Source organism: Carcharodon carcharias, chromosome 9 (genome assembly GCF_017639515.1).
Source record: "Carcharodon carcharias isolate sCarCar2 chromosome 9, sCarCar2.pri, whole genome shotgun sequence".
Classification (NCBI taxonomy): Eukaryota; Metazoa; Chordata; class Chondrichthyes; order Lamniformes; family Lamnidae; genus Carcharodon; species Carcharodon carcharias.
In genome coordinates, this window is record NC_054475.1 from 69,145,087 (window position 1) to 69,158,688 (window position 13,602).

At 46.7% G+C, this 13,602-nt stretch overlaps 1 protein-coding gene across 1 annotated transcript in view; it reads right to left on the reverse strand.

Annotated features, from left to right (window-relative positions):
- Nucleotides 1-1,479: 1,479 nt before the first annotated feature.
- The window catches only part of LOC121282428 (CD9 antigen-like), a 105,124-nt gene continuing 93,001 nt past the window's right edge, over nucleotides 1,480-13,602 (reverse strand). Inside the window, exons 3-6 of the mRNA XM_041196141.1 lie at nucleotides 12,359-12,456; nucleotides 7,568-7,642; nucleotides 2,280-2,375; nucleotides 1,480-1,728 (exon numbers count right to left, since the gene is read on the reverse strand). Of these exons, the coding sequence (XP_041052075.1) occupies nucleotides 1,480-1,728; nucleotides 2,280-2,375; nucleotides 7,568-7,642; nucleotides 12,359-12,456 (518 nt within the window). The remainder of the gene's footprint in view (nucleotides 1,729-2,279; nucleotides 2,376-7,567; nucleotides 7,643-12,358; nucleotides 12,457-13,602) is intronic.

Below are 13,602 nucleotides of genomic sequence, written 5' to 3' on the forward strand. Positions count from 1 at the left end.
AGGAGGAGAAACAGTGCAGTTTGAAGTAGGAGGAGGAGAAACAGTGCAGTTTGAAGTAGGAGGAGGAGAAACAGTGCAGTTTGAAGTAGGAGGAGGAGAAACAGTGCAGTTTGAAGTAGGAGGAGGAGAAACAGTGCAGTTTGAAGTAGGAGGAGGAGAAACAGTGCAGTTTGAAGTAGGAGGAGGAGAAACAGTGCAGTTTGAAGTAGGAGGAGGAGAAACAGTGCAGTTTGAAGTAGGAGGAGGAGAAACAGTGCAGTTTGAAGTAGGAGGAGGAGAAACAGTGCAGTTTGAAGTAGGAGGAGGAGAAACAGTGCAGTTTGAAGTAGGAGGAGGAGAAACAGTGCAGTTTGAAGTAGGAGGAGGAGAAACAGTGCAGTTTGAAGTAGGAGGAGGAGAAACAGTGCAGTTTGAACAGAAACAGTGCAGTTTGAAGTAGGAGGAGGAGAAACAGTGCAGTTTGAAGGAGGAGGAGAAACCATGCATTTTGAAGTAGGAGGAGGAGAAACCATGCATTTTGAAGTAGGAGGAGGGGAAACCATGCATTTTGAAGTAGGAGGAGGGGAAACCATGCATTTTCAAGGAGGGGAGAAGAAACAGTGCAGTTTGAAGTAGAGGAGCAGAAACAGTGCAGTTTGAAGTGAGGTGGGGGAGCAGAAAGAATACAGTTTTAAGTAAAGGGGTGCAGAAACATTGCGGTTTGAAGCAGCCACTCATGTTTCTGGATGAGCCTCCTGACTTGCTGCTTTTCCTGCACCCTCTCAGTGACAGTTCAACTCGCCAGCCTCTGACTGCACTACCTAAGTCAGCACACAATTATCTCCGGCCTGCTTGGACACCCTGTGAAAAGCAGTTTCTGACGTTACAGGTGCTTTGTGCTCACCACCCAGCCCTGCCATTGGGCAGTATTGATCCAGGGCTGTCCAGCCAGAGCCTCCAGGCTCGGCCGTCTCCTCTCCATAGTCACCACTGTTGCCTCAGAGGGGCAACTGTGAATATGCCCTTTGTAACCCCATTGGGTTTGTAACCCCCAGTTTGGAATCCTTAGATCTACAAGATACTCTGCAGGAATTCACCAAGGCTCCTTCAACTGCACCTTCCAAACCTGTGACCACTACCATCTAGAAGGACAAGGGCAGCAGATAGATGGGAACACCACCACCTGGAAGTTCCCTACAAGTCACTCACTATCCTGACTTGGAAATATATCACTGTTCCTTCACTGTCGCTGGGTCAAAATCCTGGAACTCCCTCCCTAACAACACTGTGGGTACCTACACCACATGGACTGCAGTGGTTCAAGAAGACAGCTCACCACCACCTTCTCAAGGGATCCACGGAGGCGGACAGCAAATGAAGGTGAATAAAATTTGATTCGAGATGATTTTGCAGCCTCCCTGGCATTCTGTCACAGGTGAAGTTACCATCCACCATGTGCTGAGACTGCTATCTATTGGAGGCAGTTTCTCTGCAGCAGACTCACACCTTCTCGGAGCCGGAGCCGCAATCCCCCATTGACAGGGCCATGGGAAGAAAAGGGCACAATCTCGACCAATGGCAGTCCAGTGGAGGGGTCTCTCTTCCCACCATTACGTACATGCTGGCTTCAATCTTCTTCATTTCTACACTGCTGTGTGAGCCAACAACGGAGTCTCCATGTTGCGGAACCCTTGCAGTTTCCAGCCTGGGATTGCCGAGGCTCCCAGGCTGAGACTCCTCTGATTGGGCCTCCAGAATGGGAAGCCAATCCATCACAAAAACAGAATTACCTGGAAAAACTCAGCTGGTCTGGCAGCATCGGCAGAGAATAAAAAAGTTGACGTTTCGAGTCCTCATGACCTACCCATCATGCTGACTACTGGAGCAATTGTTGAGATGGCCAATTCGGAGGCTGACCCAAATATTGCTGAACTAGTCTCACTTCTGGCAAGCAGGTGGTTGGGTTCTCATTTGATCCAAACATTGGGACTCCTGAATCCCATGGGAAAGTCCTGCTCACAGTGTCTGTTTTCCCTCTTTGGCCAAAAGGATGGGAATATTTGTGGGTTGGTTGTGTGTAAGGTGTGCAAGACTGGGTGCTGAGGGTATAATGGAAGTACTCACTATGCTGTGGCTGCTCTGAGATCAGCTGTAGACAGACAATCCAGTCAGGATTTGGCAAGGTGGGTGGGTATGTCAGGTGTTCACTCACACACAACAAATATTTGGATGGTTGAGTGAGTAAGCGATACACTCAGTGCACTGTCAAAATCGAGGGTGACTGTGAGGTGTCTACTCACCACATTGTGAATGGCATGCAGTGTCCTGTTCCCAGCTCCAGTTATTCGATAAGTGTGCAGGGACTTACTGTAATAAACGTTCATCTCTTGGAGAATCTATCAGGCAAACAGAAAAAAAAACAAATCCATTATACTGGACGAGCCACAAATATGCTGGAGGGGAGAGATGGTTGGGTAATGAGTGAGAGAGAGAGGGATAGAGCAAGGGAGAGAGGAAGACATAGGACAAGGGAGAGGAAGCTACAGAAAGGTAGAAGAGAGAGAGAGGAATGAAGAGAAGGGATAGCAAGAAGTGGGGATCGAGAGGCAAAAAGCGAGGGAGACATAAATGTGGAACCAGAAAAAGAGATTGAGACAGGAAGGGTGTAAAAAAGCAGGGGCAAGAGAGATAGGAAAGGGACAGTGGGAGAGACAGGGAAATAGAACAAGCAAGCAGAAGGGGGAGAGATATGGACAGGGTGAGATTGGAAGAAATGATTGAGACACAAGTAGGAGCATGAGGTGCAGAAAACAATGAGTAACAGAGAGGGTTGGGAAAAAGATGGAGACAGGGCGGGACATTGGAGATGGAGACAGGGAGGGGCACTGGAGACCGAGACAGGGAGGGCCATTCCTTCACTGTTGCTGGGTCAAAATCCTGGAACTCCCTCCCTAAAAGCACTGTGGGTGTACCTACACCACATGGACTGCAGCGGTTCAAGAAGGCAGCTCAAAACCACCTTCTCAAGGGCAATTAGGGATGGGCAACAAATGCCGGGCCAGCCAGGGACATCCAAAATAAATTTTGAAAAGCGTGAGGAGGTGAAGTGCCCTAACCTACAGCGCTATGGACCAAGAACAGAAAGTGGCATTAGGCTGAATGGCTCCTTTTCAGCTGGTATGGGCACAATGGGCTGAACGGCCTCATTCCATGCTGCAAATTTCAATGATTCATTGAGCTGGGAAGTGAAAATTGGCACAGGATAAACAGACAAAGGAAATGAGGACATGACTGAAGGAGTGGGGCAGGGAAGAGGGATTCCATTCCGTGGGGACACTGGCACTACTACAGGGGCAGAAAGCAACTGGCCTGTTGGGATGGGCTTCACCTGAACTGGGCTAAGATCTAGGTCCTCATGGTAAGGATAAATAGGGTGGTCACAAGGACCTTAGTGAGTGGGGATCAGGGCTCAGGTGGAAAAGGTGAAATAAATAATGGTTCAAAACCAAAATGGAGAAAGTAGAGTGTTTCATGCACTAGGGGTAAAGGGGTAACTGAAACTGAACTCATTCAACCAAGAAAGAGAAATAGGAAATGTGTGAGTAAGACCTTAGAGCTGAAGTACAGGTTAGGGTTTGCAGCCTAAATACAATGGTATACAGTTGGGAGGGAGTTGCCCTGGGCACCCTCAACATTGTCTCTGGACCCCATGAAGTCTCATGGCGTCAGGTCAAACATGGGCAAGGAAACCTCCTGCTGATTACCACATACTGCTCTCCCTCAGCTGATGAATCAGAAATCCTCCATGTTGAAAATCACTTGGAGGAAGTTCTGAGGGTGGCCAGGGCACAGAATGTACTCTGAGTGGGGAACTTCAATGTACATCACAAAGAGTGGTTCGGTAGCACCACTACTGACAGAGCTGGCCAAGTCCTAAAAGACATAGCTGCTAGAATAGGTCTGCAGCAGATGGTGAGGGAACCAACAAGAGGGAAAAACATACTTGACCTGATCCTCACCAAGCTGCCCACCACAGATGCATCTGTGCATGTAGTATTCTGGAGACGAAGTCTCGCCTTCACTTTGAGGATACCCTCCACCGTGTTGTGTGGCACTACCACCGTGCTAAATGGGATAGATTTTGAACGGATCTAGCAACTCAAGACTGGGCATCCATGAGGCACTGTGGGCCATCAGCAGTGGCAGAATTGTACTTGAACACGATCTGTCACCTCACAACCCAGTATATCCCCCTCTACGTTTACCACTGGGCCAGGGAATCAACTCTGGTTAAATGAAGAGTGCAGGAGGGTATGCCAGGAGCAGCACCTAACAATGAGGTGTCAGCCTGGTGAAGCTATAACAAAGGACTACTTGCGTGCCAAACAGCATAAGCAGCAAGTGGTAGACAGGGCTAAGCGATCCCACAACCAACGGATCAGATCTAAGCTCTGCAGTCCTGCCACATCCAGTCGTGAATGATGGTGAATAAATAAACTAACTAGAGGAGGAGGCAACACAAATATCTCCGTCTTCAATGATGGGGGAATCCAGCACAGAAGATAAGGCTGAATCAGTTGTAACTACCTTCAGCCAGAAGTGCTGAGTGGATGATCCACCTCGGCCTTCTCCAGAGGTCCCCAACAACACAGATGCCAGCCAATTCAATTCACTCCATGTAACACCAATAAATAGCTGAAGGCGCTGGAACATGCAAAGGCTACGGGCTGGCAATAGCACTGAAGACTTGTGCTCCAGAACTTGCCATGCCCCCAGCCAAGCTGTTCCAGTAGAGCTACAACACTGCCTAGGTATGTCCTGTGCACAAAAAGCAGGACAAATCCAACACAGGCCAATTACCCCATTAGTCAACACTTGATCAACAGTAAGGTAATGGAAAGCGTTGTCAACTCAGCATCACAGATGCCAGTCTTCAGCTAATTCGATCACTGGTCACTGACACTCAGTTTGGGTTCTGCCAGGGCCACTCAGCTCCTGACCTCGTTACAGTCTTGGTTCAAACATGGAAAAAAGAGCTGAACTCCCAAGGTGAAGTGAGTGCCTGCCCTTGACATCAAGGCAACATTTGAATGAGTGTGGCATCAAGGAGCCCTAGCAAAACTGGAGTCAATGGGAATCAGGGGGAAAACTCTCCGCTGGTTGGAATCATACCCAGCACAAAGGAAGATGGTTGTTGTTGTTGGAGGTCAGTCATCTCAGCTCCAGGACATCACTGCAGGAATTCGTCAAGGTAGTGTCCTAGGCCCAACCATCTTCAGCTGCTTCATCAAAGACCTTCCTTCCATCATAAGGTCAGAAATGGGGATGTTCGCTGATGATTGCACAATGTTCAGCACCATTCACGAGTCACGAGTCCTCAGATACTGAAGCAGTTCATGTCCATATGCAGCAAGACGTGGACAATGTTCAGGCTTGGGCTGACAAGTGGCAAGTAACATTCACACCACACAACTGTCAGGCACTGACCACCTACAACAAGGGAGAATCTAACCATCGCCCCTTGGCATTCAATGACATTACCATCACTGAATCCCCCACTCTCAGCATCCTGGGGGTTACCATTGACCAGAAACTGAACTGGACTAGTCATATCAATATTGTGGCTACAAGAGCAGGTCAGTGGCTACAAATCCTGCGGTGAGTAACTCACCTCCTAACTCCCCAAAGCCTGTCCACCATCTACAAGGCACAAGTCAGGAGTGTGATGGAATATTTCCCACTTGCCTGAGCGGTTCCAAAAACACTGAAGAAGCTTGACACCATCCAGAACAAAACAGCCCGCTTGATCGGCGCCCCATCCACAAACATTCACTCCCTCCACCATCGATGCGCAGTAGCAGCAGTGTGTACCATCTACAAGATGCACTGCAGGAATTCTCCTTAGACAGCACCTTCCAAACCCACGACCACTACCATCTACAAGGACAAGGGCAGCAGATAGATGGGAACACCACCACTTGGAAGTTCTCCTCCAAGTCACTCATCATCCTGACTTGGAAATATATCGCCGTTCCTTCACTGTCGCTGGGTCAAAATCCTGGAACTCCCTTCCTAACAGCATCGTGGGTGTATCTACATCACATGTTCAAGAAGGCAGTTCACCACCCCCTTCTCAAGGGCAACAAGGGATGGGCAATAAATGCTGTCCCAGCCAGCGAAGCCCACATCCCGTGAAAGAATAAAGAAAAAGGAACAAATTGAATGAATGTAGGAGTAAATTCAATTTGGAGGGCATGCCATGGTAGCTGTTGCTGATGCATAGCTGCAAGATGGTTAGAACTCAGAACTAAATATACCAGGTTAATAGGTCCATACGAAAGATAGGGAAAATGTCAGGGAAGGACAAGGGGTCTTAGTCATTAAGGACGAAATTACTTCAATGATAAGAGAAGGTATAACAAGAAGTAAGTGGGCAGTGGATTTTTATGGACAGAACTAAGAAATAGGAAAGGGTTTAATCCAGTAGTGGGAGTTATGCATAGGTCCTGGCAGGAACTGGGAAGTGGTAGATTATACAAATGCAGAGATTAGACAAGCATGTAGTAAAGACAGTTAATTAAATGGGGGATTTTAATTTTCATATAGATTGAGATAAGCTATGTCAGAAAGGTAGTGAATTTCTAGTTTGTCCTGGATAGTTTTCTGTAACATTATGTCTTAGAGCCAACAAGGGGACAAGTCACATTAAAGTTTGGAATGAATAATGAGCCAGATTTAGTTAGCAGACTTATGGTGCCTGAAAATGTATCTAACAGTGATTATAACATGAGAATTTAATGTTGCTTTTGAAAGGGAGGAACACAAAACAGCTATTATGATTCTAGAACAAAAACAAAAAATGCTGGAAAAATTCAGGAGGTCTGACAGCGTCTGTGGAGGGAAAGACAGAGTTAACGTTTCGAGTCTGTATGACTTCTTCAGAGCTAAAGGGAAATAGAAATGTGGTGTAATATATACTGTTTAAGGGGGTTGGAACAGGTGAAACTGGACAGAGGTCCGGCAAAAGAGAGATTGTGAAAGATGTCATAAACAAAAGGTTGAAGGGTTGTTAATAGTGGTGTAACTGAATAAAGGAGGTGCTAACGATGACATTGAGTGGAAAGCAGAATGTGATAATGGCCGGACCAGGATAGGCACTTTGGAAAGTGACAGATGGCCCTAGTAGGGATGGGGTTGGGGGAGGGAAAAAAGATTGAAAAGGCTAAAAGCTGGGGATAAAACAATGAATAAAATGGAAATAAATTTTAAAAGTAATAATGATGAAAATAAGTGGGGGAACAATAAATAAGTAAAAATTGAAAAATAAAAATGAATAAGATAAAAAGGGGGATGAGAAAGGGGTGGGGATGGAGAAGAGAGTTCATGGTCTGTTAAGATTAAGATTCTAGATATAGGTAGGGGTGATTTCATTGTGATGAGACAGAGACTGTCTAGAGTAAATGTGACAAATGTTCATAAGCTGAGAATGAAAAGAGTGAAAGTAGTGAGTTTAAAGTTGGATGTTTCTGTCCTGTGTCTGTTCCATGTCTGTTCTGGTTTTTCATGATGGGCAGGTATAATACATTACCTCATGCTTGTTCAAAAAGCCCCAGACCCCAGCCGTGATCTCAGCTGCAAAAATCACCAGTAGACACACGAAGAACTGGAGAGAGAAAGTCAGCAGTGTTAGCAGTGGACCATAGTATTTGACTGCTGGGGCAGGCTAACCTCTAACCCCAGACACACAATGACCTTGACACCAAACACAAACTGACCTTTGCCCTAAGACACATGAGGAGTCTTTACTCTTGACACAAGGCCCTGATACCTGACCCCAGAAGCACACCACAGTCCCCAGATACACACCAACCCCTGACTCCAGACACAACCCTTTACACAGGACACACATTGACCTCTGACTCCCAAACAGAAGCCAACCCTAACTGCAAAAAAACATCGACTTCTGGTCCCAGATGTGACCAATGTCCAGATGCACTCCAACCCCTCACCCCAGATGCAAAATGAGTGCTGAACCCAAAAACACACTGACCCTTGACCTCATATCTTGGACGCACACTCACCCCAACACACATTTAATGGATGGATAATGGGAAATCCGGAGAAGTAGTTATTACAATCAAAAAATCATCTCCATGGATGCTGGAGAGGTCAGTTGCAAGTCTGGTCCATGGATGTTTGGGTATCTTGTGAGGCAATAGTGGTGATTTCTGCTTGCTAGGCATGAAGGTTTGACATGCCTCACAATCCCTCAAGGCCTTTCAATGTCTTGGTGGATTCCTGGCCAATATACTGACTCTCTGGCCGATCTCCTGGTTCAATCAATTCCCAGCTTGATGCAACTATTGGAGGATATGAGGTCACATAGACCCTGGGATGATGACTTGCTTTTCCTTAAAGATGATTCCTTGAGATATTCCGAATTCATCTTGATGGAGCCAAAATGTTCTTCCAACCTCCGGAGCATCCTGGAAGAACTCTGGTCACTGGCCAGTCACTGTCTGCCACAGTTGCTGTAGTGCGGGATCATTAGACATTTTCCTGCTGCAGGGCTTGGCATGGAGATTGGCCAGCTTGCATAAGGTCAATGTGCTATTTCACAACGTGTTATGTCTGCTATTTCAATGTCCTCGAGATCTACTTGCAGATCTAGGGAGACGTCTGCTTTTTTTGATGGATTAGGTAAACAGCTTAGAGTATTGGATGTGACCATGGAATTACCCAGCTTGTAGCATGCATTACAATGTAGCCTTGTATTTTGACCAGCAGGGTCTATAACCTTGGTCGTGCACACGTTAGGGGTTTATGCTGGGTCATTTCAAGTTTCCACAATTAACTTTTTTCCAAATAAATAAGCCTGAAACGGTCGGCTGTCGAATGGCAGTGCCGAGGCTTGGTGTTCTATATTTGAATAATTAGCTTGGGCAGTGGATAAAATCTTAGAGGCAAAAAAAATAAGCTTCTCTCTCTGGAGAAGACATGCTCCAAATCCTTTTCAGGATGCATCAATCTGACGCACAGTCTCCTCAGTCAGGTTAGAAAACTGAAGGATTGATGATCCTTCAGTTAACGACTTTTTGAGGTAATTAAAAACGTGTTGGGGATCCTCCTGCCAAATGAAAGATGTTCTTTCTTCAGAAGTTCATGAAGAGATGAGGCTTTCTGGGCAAGGTTAGGTATATGGGGGAAAGAAAATTAAACACATTGAAGCAACATTGTAGATCATTTGTGTCTTGCAGAATAGGTATTGCACGGGCACCTTCTCATTTGTCAGTGTCAGGATGGATGCCTGTGATGAAATAGATGGATCAGAAAAAGTTGATCAGTGTTGCGTTGATGTTGCATTTCTGACTGTCAAACACAGAACCTCCTCTATATGCAGCTTCCATCAGAAGGTGCAAGTCTTAATCGATCTCCTGTTTTGGTGTGCCAACAATGGTGATGTCGTCAGCTATGCTGATGCATCATGGGATCTCACATGCATCCTGTCCTTATGTTGTTGGAAAATATCCTGGCCTACGGAAAGTGCAAATGGTAACTTTTGGAAATAGTATCTCTCAAAAGGAGTGCAGAATGTTGTTAGCTGCTGGGATGTCTTCTCCAGATGTATCAATCGGTAGCCTGACATCTTCTCATTTGCCAGTGTCAGGATGGATGCCTGTGATGAAATAGATGGAACAGAAAAAGTTGATCGGTGTTGCATTGATGTTGCATTTCTGACTGTCAAACACAAGACCTCTTTTACATGCAGCTTAGTGTCGAGCTTAGAGAAGAATTTGGAGTTCAGCTTCTCAAGTGTGGGAATTTTGAGAGAGAATTGTTTTAAAGGCACATTCAGATGCTTGGGTCCAAAAAATGCCAATGGAGCAATTTTTCTTAATGACACTTGTGATGGAGTCGCACTAATCTGTGTGGTACTGGACATTTCGGACTCTGCCATCTCTCTCTGTCTTATCCAGTTCAGCTTTCATCTTGTTCTGGATGTGAATGCTACACTCTCGCAACGGGTCGACTGGCAGAGTAGCATCTGCATGTTGATGCAATAACCCATAACCCTTGAAACTTTCAATCCTATCAAAGTTGCCCGCGTATAGGGATGTTAGGTCAGTTACTGAAGTGATCAGCATGTCCTATTGACTTCACCATTGAGTTATGGATGCTGTGGATAGTAACTTGGGTTAGATCCCTGCATGCCAGTAAGCCTGCAAGCACTGAACCCATGGAGTCCATGACAAAAATATCTGGGGTGACCAAGGTGAGATTTTGTAGTGATACCTGAATGCAATGGATCCCAGAGCTAGAATCTCCAAGCCATTGTACGCAGTGAGTTTGGCAGTGGTTGGTCAAATCATCACTTGCCACTTCAGTGGGTACATACACTTCAGTGTGCAATGTGGAAGGATGTTTACACCTGCACCGGTATCCAGTGTTGTATATAAGTTATGCTGAAGCTGCATCCGTGGGCATAACCTGGATAGTGGCAAAGGCTTCTGTTGGTACCACTGTGCCAATACATTCTTTGATGTTCACCGTGCTGAATGTCTGCTCATTTTGTGTATCAACATTCTGGTTATCTTCATCACCTAACTGTGTAGCTTGGGAATTCATTGATCTTTTTTGACGATGTTTGGTATGCGTTCTTGGTCATTTAGAATGTTGTAGCTGTCTGGCCTCTGGTTATGACTCTTCATGAAGTTGAACTATTTCTTCTGCCATTTGCTTTCTGCATTAGAGGCCAGGCTGCCCGCATCGCTCACTAGATTTGTTTGCATTGGCTATTGTGCCAATGGTAGACGGATTACACATGCTCTGTGGACTCTGACTACCCATATAAATGGCTTTATACTTGCATCCACTTAGTAGTAGAGTGTAACCTTTAGGTTGGTCGAAGCAGGCCTTCAGGAACACTTCCATTGGGATAGGTGCTATCTCAACTCGATTATTCTGTCGGCTAGTTCAGCTGCGGTGAAGTCACAATCACGCCCCTTGTCTCCGAATGGATTGATCAATAGTCTCTGTCGGCTGTTGCCTAAAGGACATGGGCCCAGACATTCCAGTCCGCGGGTCAAAGGCCAGGCATGCCCACCCAAGATGAACATTAGAACTCCGCAGAAGTCCTGATGCACTGACTCCATGGGAATTGCCCTGGAAGTTTGAACTTCCAATGGACAATTCCCCAGGATCCTCTGACAAACTTTCCAATTCAGAGTTAGAGCGGGAGACTCAGACAGTTCCATGCTATTTCCCTGGATAGTTACCCAATAAATGTGAGGCAGAAAAATCCTAATGAAACTCCTGGGTAACTATACAACTGACATCCCCCATCACCCACACTGACACCCCGAATCCCCCCACCTCCACCCTGCCACCATGTTATGTTCTTCTTTTATCCAACGTAAATGTACCAATCATATACAAGGATTGGTGAAACAAAATCTTTATTTGAAGATAAGGCTATATACAAAGAGATTTTCTAGGACGTGAAGTATAGTACATCTGATCTCTATCCTGCTGCTTACAGGTCATGGGATTACTACATCATATCCTGTCAATGTGGTAGTGATTGACAGTAGTTTAAGAGACACCCCCTTAAAGGTATATGGGCATCATATCACAATACAACCCCTGATCCCAGAGACCCAACCTAACAGCAGGGACTGGATATACATGGACATGTGATCCCAGATTCACACCTGCTCCTGACCCCTGGTCCCAGAGTCAAAATGAAACCTGAACCCGGACACACATCAACCCCATACTTCATACTCTTGATTCACACTGATTTCAGACTCACAATGACCCCTGAAGTCAGGTGCATACTGACCCTTAACCCCAGACAAACACCAGCCACTGAACCTGACACACACAACCCCTGATCCTAGTGCACATCAATCTGATTCCAGACACAGTCCAACTATGACCTCAGATGCAAACCCCACCTGTTCCCAATGATGCACTAGACCCCGATGCCCAACACAAACCAGCTGAACCCTAAAAACACACTGATTCCAGGTCCCAGGAGCAGAGCAACCCATGGACCCCAGATTCACAACCACCCTTGACCCCATATACACACAGACCCCTGACCCCAGATGCACACTGACTCCTGATCCAAGTCACAAAACCAGCCCTGAACCCAACATACACAGACCCTTGATTCTGGATGCACACTGACCCCATACACACACCAACCTCTGACCAAGGCAAATACTGACCTCTGATACATACTGACCCCGGCCCCAGATGCAAATTCACCTGGCACCAATGACACACCAACCCGTGACCCCTGATCCCTGGCACATTTTGAGACCTGACCCGAGACACATGCTGAACATGGACTCCTGAGTCTAGCAATACTTACTGCTCCAAGTAAACACTGAGATTCGTGCACCGCTCCACAACATCCAAGAAACCCCACCAGCATCATCAGGGCCCCAGTGGCGATCAGCGTGTACACTCCTGGAAAATAGCAATGCAGAATGAGGTGGGGAGGGAGAGAGGCAGACTAACACACAGAGCCAGGGCTGGGCTGGGAGGGAGAGAGAGGAGAGATGGATAGAATGGGGGAGGGGATGAAAGGGAGAGGGCCAGGGCAGGAGGAAAAGAGAGAGAGAGAGTCAGAGACAGAGAGGGAGACAGAGATAAATGCCTCTCCATCGCACTGTCAATCAAAGAGAGAGAGAGAAAGACAGAATGAGAGAGAGAGAGAGAGAGAGAGACAGAATGAGAGAGAGAGAGAGCAAGAGAGAGGAAAGGGAGGAAGAGGGGCAGGGCAGGAGATGGTGAGAGAGATAGAGAGAGAGAGAGAGAGGAGGAGAGGAAGGGTGAAGGATGGAGGGAAAGAGAGGACCAGGGCAAGAGGAAGAGTCAGAGAGCAAGAGAGAGAGAGACATAAACCCCTCCTCATGGAACTGCCAGAGAGAGAGGGAAATAGAGGGAGGAGAGAGAGAGGGAAAGGGAGGGAGGAGAGAGAGAGAGAGAGATGGAGGCAGGGAAGGAGGGAAGGAGAGTCATCGGAGCAGGACAGGGAGAGAGAGGGGGTAGGAGAGTGAGTGTAAGGGAGGGAGAGAAGGGCAGGGCAGGAGTGGGGAGAAAGGGATAGAGGATGGGAAAGAAGGGGGGATGGAAAGAGACTGAGAGAGGCTAGAAGAGGGAGGGGGAGAGAGGTGGGGCAGGAGGGAGAAAGAGGGAGTAAAAGAGTGTTATTGGGGAATGGGGAGAGAGCAGGAGAAGGTGGGGGAGAGGGAGAGAGTGAGAGAGAGTGAGGGAGAGAAGGAGGTAGGAAAGGAAGGAGAAGGGCTGTTTGGTCTGCACTGGGAGCTGGTGAGTTAGGGTTAACTTCTAACTAAAGTCTAGCTTTTTTGTTTTTCTTTCAGTTTAGCAATTAACTAAAAATCACTCCTTAAGTTGAGAGTTAAGTTTATTCTAGTCTTAAAACAGGGGTATACAAGCTCTCTGAGAGTAGCTGCAGCCAGTTAATTAGGTAGCTAGCTTAAAGTGGTTTTCAGAAGCTTGAATCAGTTGTTTTTCAGGGACCATAAAAAGATGCCTTCCTCAGAGCTGTATGGTCTGCACTGAGTTCTGTTTCATATGCACTGAGTGTAA